A 13,673-nucleotide genomic window follows, 5' to 3' on the forward strand; every position below is an offset into this window, starting at 1 on the left:
TAACGATTACTTTGCTAAATTCAACTTTGATTTCTGTAAAGTCAGGTAAGGTTGGCCAGGAACTGCTGGGCTCAAGCAATCCTCCTGTGTCGGCCTCCTGAATAGTAGGGATTGCCGCCACCATGCACTGCTGCAACCCAATGTATGCAGGTTTTAACAACAAGAACAGGCACAGGGTCTAGAGAGGGGGGCTGGGAACATTTTCTTAGCAATGACTCCAAAGCTAACTTAAACTTAAGACAGTTTTAGCTCAAGGGATTGTTTACCTTTTCCTTTAAAAATGGGGACATGCATTTGTTTCTACAAGTACATTTGCCACCAAAAGAAAACCATCTTTGTGAATGTTAGTGCTTTACTAAAATACTCAGGAAATGCCACCAGAAGAAAAAGTGGGTTTAATTTTGAAAAATCAGAGATTTTGCCAGATAATCTTCACTAAATTTTCCTTCTAGCTTGAGTATGTCTCAAGTCAATTTGTTTCTTTCCTTCAAAAGACAAATCCCACCAGGCATAATGAATGGTACATGCCTATAATCCCAGCACTCAAATCTCCAGTTCTGAGGCCAGCCCGAGCTACCCTGGAGAGATCCAGTCTCAAAAATTACAAAAACACCAAACCAACCAACCAACCAAAAAAAATTCCCTTTCCCCTCATTAATCCAGTAATAGAAACCAACCTCAGACATTAATTTAAATACACACCTTGCAGATTTGTGATAACTAAAATTAACTATCCACCAGAAAAAATGTAATCTTACCTTTTTTCATTTCCATATGACTTCTGTGCAACTTTTGCATGAAGAATGAGCACTGTTTGATCCCCTCGCTCTTTTAAATAATTTCGCATAGCTTCCCTATAATGAAATATAAAAATTACCATTGTAGGGGTGAAATTTTTTTTAAGTTTATTAGCATAAATTGTACAAAGATTTCATTCTGATATTCACATACATGCATATAATATACTTTGATCAAACTCAGGGATATACTTTCTAATGAAATTTTTCTCTTACTATGCTCAGTAATGACAGATAATGCTTATGAATACTTTTTAAACAAGCAAACCTAAAGACAAAAACAGTAAAACAGAACAAAGCCATGATTAAATTTAAAGAACACTATATAATGGGGCCATAAATACTGCTTCTCTTCAACTGTACTCTTTCTCCCCTGCCCCCTGTGGAACTAGCTTTTGAACCCATGATGCACACTTGTGAGGCAGGTACTCTACCACTTGAGCCATGCCTGCAGTCCTTTCTGTTCTTATTATTTTTGAGACAGGGTCTTGCTTTTTGCCCAGACCAGCCTGGACTGCCAAACTCCTGTTTTATGCTTCTTACCCTCCCTGGGGTGATAGGCACGTGCCACCATACCCAGTCTTTTTCTGTTGAGATGCGGGCTCACGAAATTTTTGCATGGATTGGCCTCAAACTTCTATCTTCCCAATCTCCCTCCCAAGTAGTTAGAATTACAGGCACAAACTACTGGAGCCCAGCTTATACTTTGTTCTTTCAAAGAAGAAATGTGCTCATTCTTTGGAATCAAAACACTGCCAATGTTGCTTTAAATTATTGATAATCTTATTCCTAACCCCCCCTTTTGCTATCACAGCTATTTGAATCAGTGTATTTCACTGAATACAAAAGCTGTAAATCATCTTAACTTGTTAATTACATGATAAAGCAACAGTCCTACATTAGGATTAAAAAAGGGCTATCAATTATATAAAAACATGATTTTCTGAAGGATGTTGTTAAATGTATAACATCTAATAAAGCCTAATTGAAATTAGTGAAAAACTGGAATAAATCTTGAAAAAAATATAAACTACTTTACATGTTTATTAAGCAAATGTTCTATAAAATGTAATGCATATTTATTTGCCCAATTATCTTGCCAAGTAATATTACAAAGAAAGTAAGGTCTACACAGATGAAACTATACCAATTCTGAATCAGCAGAATTCCAATTCTTGAGCAGTTTTACACATCACAAAGTTAGCACCAAGATGCATCTAAGATAATCATCAAGAAATATTTTACTAAACTTAAATGCTATTCTATTTATATAATAAGTAAAGACAAAGGTAAAATTTAAGAGGACATCTATATGATAGCAGTAAGTTGTTAAATGTGGGTAATTCTAGATTTATAGCACACACACACACACACAAAGAAAGTAGCCTGGAGCAAATAGTTTAACCTCATGCAGCCTGTTTCCCACCTATCTGGAAACTGGAGGCAACACCACCTACTTAACACAGGGTGTCTGAAGGGATTAAATGAGATAACCTGGATGACAGCATTAAATTTACTGACTGAAAAAAACCTACTAGCTGCAAGGCATGGCAAGTAATACCAGGACAGAGATAGACTGAGAGCTAATCTCTATCACTAAAAAGGAACTCAAGGTACAAACAGTAATGAAGTACAGTGATCCAAATGGAAGTATGTACAAAAACACCAAAACAAGGGAATGCTAATGTAAAAGAGGGAGTGGGTGATAAGGGCCTGCATGCTGAAGAAAGAGCTGGAATCTGATGGAAAAGGAGTAGACACAGTGAGAAGAGGAGAGAAAAAGGCATTCCAGGGCTCGAGAGTAGTGTGGTCAAACACAAATGATCTTCCACACTGGGTGCAGTGATACTCCAGCTGAGGAGTAAGACAGTCACAACAAAACCAGTGTTTACTGTGTGCCAGGCCCTGAACTAATGCATTTAAACACAGTATTTCATTTCATCCTCATAATCCATGAAAATACTACTAACACCATTTTGACTGTGCTGCCCAAGGTCTTACAGCGAGTAGAAGTGGCAGTCAGAAATTGAAATAAACTTCACAAGATTGTAACAGAAATGAATAAGGCTGGCAAAAAGGGTGGAGTCAATTGTGAAAGGGCTCCAAAATTGGACATTTGTAAACTTAAATACTAAGTATAAAAGTTTATGATAATTCAAGGATTACTCTACATCAATAATGATAAAAGTGTGCAGGCAAAAAATATTAAGCAATCTGAAAAAAACTTAAAATATTAATTTAAAAAAAAAAAAGGAAGCAGGGTCAGCGGCATGGCTCAAGTGGCAGAGTGTTTACCAAGCAAGCGTGAAGCAATGACAGATCTTGGGAGTTTTTTAAGCTACATAATTAATTTTTTTTTTTTTAGTTAGTTCATCTCACAGAAAAGACTGGAAGACATAGATGAAGGAAGTAAAAGAAGAAGAATGTAGGGGAGAAGACAGGAAAAAATCTTAACTCCTTACATCTTTTATTTGGGGAGAAGTGGGCATGTATTAATGGGCTCTGTTGCTAAAACTCAACCCCTGGCACCTGTGAGTTGGAAGTGTTCAACAGGTCACTGGAAACACCCCATCTGCAGTTTGAGAGAGGGACCTGGGCTACAAACAGGTGCTTCACTGGTGTATAACTAGCACATGAGGCCAGGGAAGTTAATGAAATTTCCCAAAAGGAATATGCAATGACAGGACTGTCAAGAAGAAAATGTATAAATTCAAACTGAGGAGGACTGGTAATGAGGTAGAGATGCAGCTCAGCTATACGGCCCTTGCCTGGCATGCACAAGAACCTAGGTTCAACCTCTGATACTGCAGAGAGAAGAGAGGTGGGGAGATGGAGAGGGCTAGAGAGAGAGGGAGAGACAGACAGAAACACGGAGTGAAGAACCAGTAAGAGGTAGAACTGAGACTGGAGTCAGACTGGAAGGACACAGCCTCAATGATAAAATGAAAGCTATTGGGGATATGTCTGGAGTGGCACAGCACTAGTCTACAAGAAAGGACGGGAGGGAGGGAGGAAAGTTGGTAATTTTCTTTCTGCATCTTCAGAAGGCATTCAAAAAAGATACTCTAAAGAAACACAAATAGTAAAGCCCATGGAATGACAGCCCATACAGTTTTCTTCCAAATAGATTAAGTTTTCTCTCAGAACTATCACTATGTTGGGCAAAATAATTCTTTGTTTTGGGGACTATCAAGGCACTGTAGGATATTTAGCTTCTATCCAGCAGGTGCCAAGAGTACCCTTTCTTGAATTGTGACAACCAAAAATGTCTCCAGATATTGCCAAATATTGAGACAGAGGGTAGAGTGGGGTGGTATCACCTGAGTTGAAAACCACTGGAACAAACCAAAAATAACCCAACAGTAAGATGCCACAGTCATCAAATGTCTTTTTAAGAAAGAACAGAACTTTTATTATTGGAAAAACGTAATGCAGGTGCTGAAAAATCCTCACTAATAGAATTACTGTAGCCCTTTGTATCTAGTTTTGGTTCCTGTGGTTTCACCTACTCACCATCAACTGAGGCCTGAAAATATACTACTACTAGTTTTGAATACATAACTTTTATTACAAAACATTGTTGCAACTGTTCTCATTTATTATTAAGCTGTTTATAAATTAAATTTTATCCTGGATATGTATATACAGGAAAAAACAGCCTATGCACTACATAGGGAGCAGTACTATCCTTGGTTTCAGGCATCTACTGGAGGGCTTTGAACTTATCCCTGACAGGTAAGAGGGAACTACTGTATTTGTGGGTTGTTTTTTTTTTCTTTTAAATAAAAAATGTTTGCTGATCACTTCAGAGAGTTTAAAAAAAAAAAAAGGAAACAATTTTAAAAGGGTAGTCTCAAAACAATGAATGGCATGTTACATTTTAAAATCAACTAAGTATATCACATGGTTGACATTTAATAGTTTGTTGTTGTTGTTTTATAAAACTCTTCTTCAAAATTAGACTGGCAGAAAGCTGAGATTTCAGAATCTCTACCAGACTCTTCAAACTTCTGCATCTAGATTTATATATACACTCCCCAGCCACTTCCAATACCCTCAAGGACTGCAGTATTTTTATCAGTTTCATCTTTTACTGCCCCAGACAACACTTTTCAGACTTAGCTTCACTCAGCTGGTTTACTACAGTGAATGCCCAAAATCTTACCAAAACTAGATGAAATAGGTAAAACCATGCTTCCAATGCAGGACCACTTAGTCTTAGATATATTTTTAAGGGGATATTTCATATGCTGCATTTTCCAACTATTAAGACCAAACAAAAATCTTGTTTTTCTCAAAACTACTGTTTCCCCAAGGGCTAGTTTTGAAATTGACAATCTAGGGACAGCATCAACAGTAAACAAAGTCCTGTAGCCTCCTAATACTTAGTGACCAAAGTCAAACAAACGCAGGAGTTTTGCTCCTAGTGAGATATCTGCAAATTTCTTCATTCCCTCTCTAGGATAAAAGTAAAAATGTTCCTTCATTACACACAGACTTTTAGTGGATATACAGGTAAACTGCTTCAAATCCTACCACACAGCTATGAAACAAACTTTTCCCCCTCTTCTTCCAAACAGCCATTGGCTATTACATCATGAGCAACAGGTCATGAAAACTTTAGTGTTTTATTGTTTTCAAAGTTTATTTTGGAAATATACCATTTTGCTACTTACATCATGAGCAACAGGTCATGAAAACTTTAGTGTTTTATTGTTTTCAAAGTTTATTTTGGAAATATACCATTTTGCTACTTATTTAAGACTATATTTTGCATGCAGAGAAAAACTGAGGACTGGGGGAATCAGAACATTTAACAGTAAGGGGTACTGATATTCAAAGGCAAGGTCATAATCTTGGCTCTTATATTTCCAGCCCTAGTTGATATGAACTTAGCTCCAGGAATTCCAGGGCTGGCACAGTCCCTTCCTACTCTACCCCATTCTCTCCGCCAACCAACAAGATATCTTACAAACGTGATTGGTTTAAACTGAATTTTAGTTGCAACCATTTTATATGGATTGTTTATCATTTATGAACTAATTATGTGACTAGTAACTATGCAGAGCAAAAGTTGTGTATTACTATTAATGTTGCAGTTCAGCTTTATGGTTTTGACTATAAATCTAAATTTATTTCACATTTACCTAGCTTATATGACACTTGTATTCAGGGATGTCCTAAGTAAAGAAAGAATGAGTGACTAGGTTAAGACATGTAATGCTGAGACGTAAAATACAAAGTACTCTCTGGTTATTAGGAGAGGCTGAAAACAGACCACAAGAATAGAAGGTTCTTTGTCTCAAAGCAAGAGGATGAATCTCAAAGAGCAAAGGCACATAAACAAGCACCTATGGTCATAATCAAGGACAGACAAAGAAAACGCATTGTTTGTTTTCTTTGGTAAAATACTACTCCGAAGTGCTTTCAGCTACTTTGGAAGTGTAGATCAGGAAGACAGCAGTTAAAGGCCTGCCCAAGCATAAAGCGAGACCCTACCTCAAAAATAACCAACATTAAAAAAAAAAAGCTGGCAGAGTGGTTCAAGTGGCAGAGGACCTGCCTAGCAGGCATGAATCCCTGAATTCAACCCCTAGTACTGCCCCCACTCCCTCAAAAGTGCATGCAGGTTCATGCATGTCTGTGATGCGGTGTCTCACGCTTGTAATCCCAAATACTCAGGAGACCGAGATCAGGAAGATCATGGTTTGAGGACAGCCCTGGCAAAAAAGTTTACAAGACCCCATGTCAACCAATAAGCTCGGTGTTGGTGGTGCACCCCTGTCATCCCAGCTATTGCAAAGGCATAAAAAGGAAGACTGAGGTCCAGGACAGTTCAAGCAAACCCACAAAACACTATTCTTAAAATAACTAAAGCAAAGAAGGCTGAGGGTATGGCTCACATGGTAGAGCACCTGCCTAGCAAGTACAAGGTTCTGAGTTTGAAAGCAGTATTGCCAAAAGAAGTGCATATATGGATAAGATTCAAAAACAAAAAGTCAGGACTTACTGAAAGACAATGGAATCCCCAAATTAATAATAAATATGAACATATAACCTATGTTAAGGTGGACAACAGATATGGAGGCTGTTTCTTAAGCTTCGTCTTAAGAGTGTGTAGGGAGGGACCCAGCTTGACTCAACTGCAGCCATATCAAGTCATAAGTGCCATGACTATCCCCCAGTGACACTGGCTGGTTTTTCCTGCAGGGTTTCCCAGCATACAATAAATAGACAAAGCCATTAAAATGGTATGTAGAGCTTTATAACCTGAACTTGGTACCAGGAATGTGCCCAACTCTGATGCTATTAGCTTAAGATAAATCAGGTATATTCCAGCTTTAATGAAGTCACCTATGTCTTGACCACTTTATACACACCTGTTTCCTGACCCAAACTGTAGATATTTACTTGGTGTTACTGCCACCCATAACCACATTTCTGCCAGTCCCTAACAAATTGTACTTTGTAAACCTGAATCTGCGTCCCTCTTCAATTTCACAGCACCCCAAGGTCAGTTCTCATACATAGGGACTGGATTATTCCATAACAGGGTATTATTACTCATTTTAGGGCAACCTCCAAAACAAAACAAGAAGAGTGTTTCAGAAACTGATTATTTCCATAAAGTCTGACCAGAGCATTAAAGACACACATAGAGATATTATAAGAACAGAGATATGGCAGTGAGACCAACAGAAGGTGGGCTTTGTAACAAGGGTTAGTTCAAGTGATAGACAAATGGTTTTCTGAGCAAGAGAACATAAAATAGTTCCAGCAATTTAGCTAAAGAAATTGTAAACCTTATGAAGGAAATTCCTTGCTACTAAACAACTGCAACGCAAACATGAGTTAGTAGCTACCAGGCTGTAGTGTTATAGAGAGAAGGTTAGTAAGATTACATGCCTTCGCAGGTTTCTTGCAATGTAAGAACCTTCAAGATTCCAGTAAAACTCTTTCGTTATTACAACAGGACCAAGTCACTTGGTACACCAGGATTATTTCTCTGTTTTGAATGTATGTGTTACACTCCTGTTGTAGTTGTAACTTCAGACCCCAGACCTCCTACCCAAGAGATGCGCACCTCAAAGCAATGCACTCAGCATTCCTGAAGTCTGATTCCTAACTGCACTGTAACTAAGGTCTTCATTGATGACACCAGGCTATAAATGATAAAATGAGAAGCCTGAATGGTAAAAAGAACAACTGTTTCTCTACCTTAGTTAAGATCTGGTAGCCAAGTATGTTTTTGTGAACTGTCAGTTATACCTGTGTGCCACATTAAGGTATTTCAACAGAGTGAGATGCTCTTTATGGTTAAAACTCAATTCCTATCATACTTATCTCTGCTATAAACTCTAAAAGAAACTCTGCAGACAGAAATTGTTTTTTCTAAACAACAAGATATTTTCCAGTATTTTTTAATTTGGAAAATGGGAATAATGATAGAGAAGTATAGGTTTTAAAAAATGTTTAAAAAGAGGACTAGGGTTGTGGCTCAAGTGGTAGAGCAGAGGCCCTGAATTGGATCACCAATACCTCCAAAAGAAAGAAAAGAAACCCTCCCTGAATTAAACCTTCCATACCCCAGTGAACTCTTTTATTGGATCAAATAAAAAATATCATATTAACATTTTCCTCAAAGGGAAATCTCTTTAAAAGAGATGTATATGTTAGGTGGGGCCTCAATTTGCTATACTATTAAAAGGGAGTGTGTCCTAATTTTCAAATTTGTGCTTAATAAAACAAATTTTTATTAGAGTTGGTAAGTGGTTTTCCATTTGCTGTTATTGCTAAATTTGCTTTATACTAGCTGTGGTAACAAAGAATATAAATCTGTACTTTGTCCATTTTTAAAGAAACAAAGACCAACTGAATTCTCTCCTACCAGATACGCCAATATACATTTTTAAAGTATAAAAGCTAGCTACCAAAGTTTTATTGTGATTTAATTGAAATACAATAAAATGAACTTAAGGTATACAACATGGCAAGTTTTGGCGTGTAATATGTGTGTGTGTGTTTAAGTAAATATATATATATATATATATATATATATATATATATATATATATATATATATATATATATATATATATACACACCATCACCAGAATCAAAATAAAAATATTCATAATCCCTAAAAGTTTTTCTGCATCTCTGAAACCCCTTCTGCCTCACAGCTACAAGTGGGTTTCAGGAACTATTTCCTCTAATTCTTCTAGATAGGTTTGTCTCCAACCATGGTCCTTACATACTTGATCATCAAGACCACAAGAGACCCTCTGCAGATCTGGAACTCTTTGTACCATTCATTCTGTACCTTGCTCTGTGGATCTGCCCTGCAAACAATAGTGTCTTAGCCTCTGCATTCCCAGATAAATGTGAATTCTCCTACTGACCCTGAAACTCTAGGCAAGAAGTTGGGACAATTGTAGAGCTGCCTCATTTGTCTCCTGTTTGTTGGGAATCACTGTTCTTCCTTGCCTGACATTCAAAATCTTAAAAGCTACTGTTTCATACTTTTTGTCAGTGTTTTTAGTTGTTTCAGGCCAGAGAGGACTTCCAGTTCCTGTCCATCTTGGCCAGAAGTGGTAGTCCTTAAAGCTACTAAGATTTTCCAAACAGGTAAAAATCACTTAAAGGGCACATGAAGAAAAATCATGACAAAGTAGATGGGACCTAACTATATTATTGGATGTATTTAGGTAAAGGAAAATTTCCTTATGAAGTTGACTAACATATTATTTTTACAAACTTATCCATTAACTAACTTAGTCATCAAAACATATTAGTCTTAGAAGTCAATCCAAGGAACTGTTGGTTGCTTAGAACACAAAAATATTTATTAAATTTTAAATTACCTATATATGTAAATAGAGCAATTCTACTTTTCAGATTTTATTCAAATTCTGTCTATTGTTTGACTACTACTGGGATGACTACTATCCTTTACTGGGCAAGAAGTAAGTATCTGGAGAACTACTGCCCTTGTGTCAAATTAGGACAACCATTGGTTTTTGTTCTTTAAAAGAAAAAAAAGATGTGCTGGAAGACAGATATGCCATTAATTTACATATTACCTATGGGTAATTTGAGGATACAAAAGCAGAGTTGACAATCCACAAAACACTCAGTCTTGCTGACAAAGCCTAACATTTTTTATTTGACCCACCACTGCAAAACACATTTGCCAACTCTAGTTTACAGAAAAGGAAAAAATTTCCCTGGTTCAGGATTTACTTAAATATACTTACTATGTCTCTTGGCCTCCTTTTATCTGGAGCAGTTCCTTACTCTTTGTTTTTCATGATCTTGAGATTTTTAAAGAATAAATACCATTTATTTTATAGACTGTTCCTTAATTTGCATCTGTCTGATATTTCCTTAAACTGAAGGTGATTCTGTGTCACTCTTGGCATACACACAATATCTACTTATTCATTACTGGTGATGTCAATTTAGATTACTTAACTAAGGTGGTATCTGTTAGGTTTCTGAACTATCATCATCCTACAGTCTTTCCTCTTATACTTTGTAAGGATTTGTTGAGATTACATAAGTATTTTGTTTTCCTCACACTTCATTTAATCTGGTAGTTTAAGCATGCACTGATTTTTGCCTGAAATAATTACCACTATGGTGACTGTCAAATGGGGGTTTCCTCAATTCCACAATCCTTTTGCAAGTCATTATTAGGTGGCATTCTTCTCTTAAGAAAAGCTATCTCCTTTCCCCTATTTACTGATTCATTTATATAAATAATTCTACAATATTTTATATAAATAATATGCACAATGAGATATGTAATTATTTGTATATTGAGATAAGTAATGCAGTATGAAGGTAAGTAATTATCAGTAAAGGTTGAAATATCCCTTTTCTGAAATGCTTGGGACCAAAAGCATTTCAGATTTTGGAATTTTTTGGAGTTTGTAGTATTTGCATAGACTTTAAGAGCTAAAACACTCCATAATCCCAAGCTTTTTGAGCATGATGTCAACAATTAAAAAATTTAGGGTCCTGGAGCATTTCAGATTCTCAGATAAGGGATGCTCAACCTATACAGACTTCATCTATAGGTTTTAATCTATTACATCATTATTTATTTGATGAAGATTTGCCTAGCAGAAAATGCTTCAAACTGCCTCCTGTGTTCTTCTGACAGGTTCCCATCATTCTTTAAGTGCAACAGCTCTTTTAATAGTAGCACTAATTTGGAACTATCGTAAATAGCCATCAATGTAAAACATTAAGTCAAGAATGGTGTGAAGAAAATGGAAAATGCAAAGCCATCAAAGCAGACTGTCAATGTAGATGATGTAATACACTGTCGAGTTAAGGGTGCAAAACAATGGTAGAGTATGCTCCTAGTCTCATTGCGAAAGAAAAAGAAAAAACACACATATACATCTTTATGCAAGCAATTTTCTTGAAAGAGAAAGAAGACTGGAAATGGCTTCTTTATTTTATATCTGACTTAGAAACCTTTTTAAATCGTTTTTATGAAATTTAACATCTGTAATTAAAATGTGAATTGTAAATTAATTTTATAATGAGAACAGTGTATATGTATGTGCATATATTACATATACTCTCATTAAAAAGAAAACCAGCCAATCTTATGTTTTCTTTAAAATAGGTAAAAATATTGTTTTCTTTTCAAAAAAAAAGCATTTATTAAAACTTTCCAGTCTTACCCATAATCATTAGGTTCAGGAAACTTTCTTTATGTGCCACCGTTGGTAACTTCACTACATGATACTTTAGTTTAATTTTCAAAAAGGCTTCATTCTTCCCTTTTGAGTATACCCTCTTATTCCTATTTTGTTTTGGGGGGAAGAGGGGAAGGGATAAGCTTATGATCTGGAGAAGACCTCCTAACATAGTTTCTAAAATGACAGGAGCTACACATATATGAAATGTTTGAGTGAAAGACTAATAGAATGCTTACCTAGTGAGTCGTTTGGGTGGAGGCCGCTCACCAAATTTCCTAGAAAAAAATTAAAGAAAAAAGTAAATAAGCTGTATAATATACTCCACAGGAAGCTTTTATGCACTAAAAAATTTCTCAGGACTGGGCTTCAACCTTAAGGAAGAACATTGAAAAGAGAAATCCTCTAGCAATTATCTGTACTCCAAAACAACAAAATACAGTTTAAAACACACATACCACTTTGATCAATACTGCACTGATCCAATGAGGATGACAGGATAGACACGTCACAGAGAACACCTTGTTAAAGACCTCCCCAGTCTCTCACAATTGGCAGCACTAAGAAAAACTGCTCTCTCTCAGGCCAAGGGTGGTGTTGACCATGTGTCAAGCACTACATGCTCATTTTATACATAGCCCTACTTAATTATAAGATATTCTGTAAGATAGGATACATTATTCTATAAGATACATATCATCTCAAAGATGTAAAAGGCAATTTGTCTAATATCACAAAGCAAATGAAATGGCAGGCCAAGTGAAACCCAGATTTGGACAACTAGCCTACAGTGTACATGCTTTTCCCCAGCTGGATGTAGGCAAGGAGAAAAGCATAAACAACAGTGCAATGCAATATTCAGGCTTGCGTTATAAAAACATGGATGGTGGGGAAAGGTCTAGAGTAAGACTAGCTGAGTTCAAATCCATGAGTCTGCATTTACTTGTGCTCTGAAGTTACCTTGCTCTCTAGACCTCAGTTTCCTAATCTGTAAAAAGGACACAGTGCTTATCAAGAGAATTAAATGTTATAATTAATGTTTTAATTAATATACAGAAAATACATAGACTAGAGTCTGAAACATAGTATGTGCTCAATAAGTATTAGTAATTACCATTTTTAGTTATTAAGGATTAAGCCAAAAGAATTAAATGAAGGACTCTGTTGTTAATAAAGACAGTGTCATTAACAGGAAAGTGTGGTCTCTTCTGAAACATAGTGAAGGAATAGAGCATTTGAAGAAAAAAAAACAACAGAGGTTGTATTTTTAAAAACAAACTAGCAGTTAAAAACAGGTCCGGGATTTATTCATAAGCAGTTATAGGCTTTGAATGCTTATTTGACTTCTATACTGTATTTGTAGTGTTCCACAAGATAATAAAATGTCTTGGATCCCACTTAGCTCATTTTGTTGAGTTAATTAAATGCCACTTGATGGCCCTGTATGAATTCATAATTTATAAGCAATCAATATCTGTAACTATTTTAATATTTTCATTAGCCCTGAAACATGCAAATGTGGCTTTAATTGAAATAGTATAAGAATGAGCAAATAAATCTATGTTTTTGTAAGCCACATTACTTCTGATTAGTTTTCTAATAAAAAAGTAGCTTTCTGATTAGATACTCAATGTTAGTGGTAATCCCAGAAAGGAGGTCAAAGATCAAAAGTTTCCAAACAATTATTGGCTGATCTATCAATTATAGCTAAAAGTAAAAATCTACTCCTGAATTTTTCCACAGGAAAGACTTATAGCTAAAAGTAAAAATCTACTCCTGAATTTTTCCACAGGAAAGACTTAAAAAAAAAATCTTTAAAATTATTTAAATGTACCACTATAATACATAACTACAATTAAGCTGCTTACAAAAGACAAGTTTATAATGCAGAGTTATACTTTATAGAGAAAAATAAAGCGAGGTATGGCTGGAATCTACCTAAAGGTTAAGATGGTAAACATTTTGTACATAGATCTCTTTTTGACAGTACTAGGGTTTGAACTTCAGGCTTCACACTTGAATGGCTGATGCTGTACCACTCGACTCACACCCACAGCCCAAAATTGTATATGTAGAGAAAAAGTTAACAAATGAAATAAAACATTTTAATAAATACCATGTACTAGCTCTAACAAGCAGGCACCCTTTGGAATCTAACACA

General features: G+C 35.9%; 1 protein-coding gene across 7 annotated transcripts in view; it reads right to left on the reverse strand.

Moving 5' to 3' along the window:
• Positions 1-13,673, reverse strand: part of Rbpj (recombination signal binding protein for immunoglobulin kappa J region) — an 87,534-nt gene that overhangs the window by 25,538 nt on the left and 48,323 nt on the right. For all 7 annotated transcript variants that reach the window (XM_074042507.1, XM_074042509.1, XM_020151158.2 and 4 more), the window contains 2 exons: positions 11,752-11,790; positions 759-854 (listed from right to left, as the gene is read on the reverse strand). In XM_074042507.1, the coding sequence (XP_073898608.1) occupies positions 759-854; positions 11,752-11,790 (135 nt within the window). The remainder of the gene's footprint in view (positions 1-758; positions 855-11,751; positions 11,791-13,673) is intronic.

The sequence above is a fragment of the Castor canadensis genome, chromosome 9 (genome assembly GCF_047511655.1).
Source record: "Castor canadensis chromosome 9, mCasCan1.hap1v2, whole genome shotgun sequence".
NCBI lineage: Eukaryota > Metazoa > Chordata > Mammalia > Rodentia > Castoridae > Castor > Castor canadensis.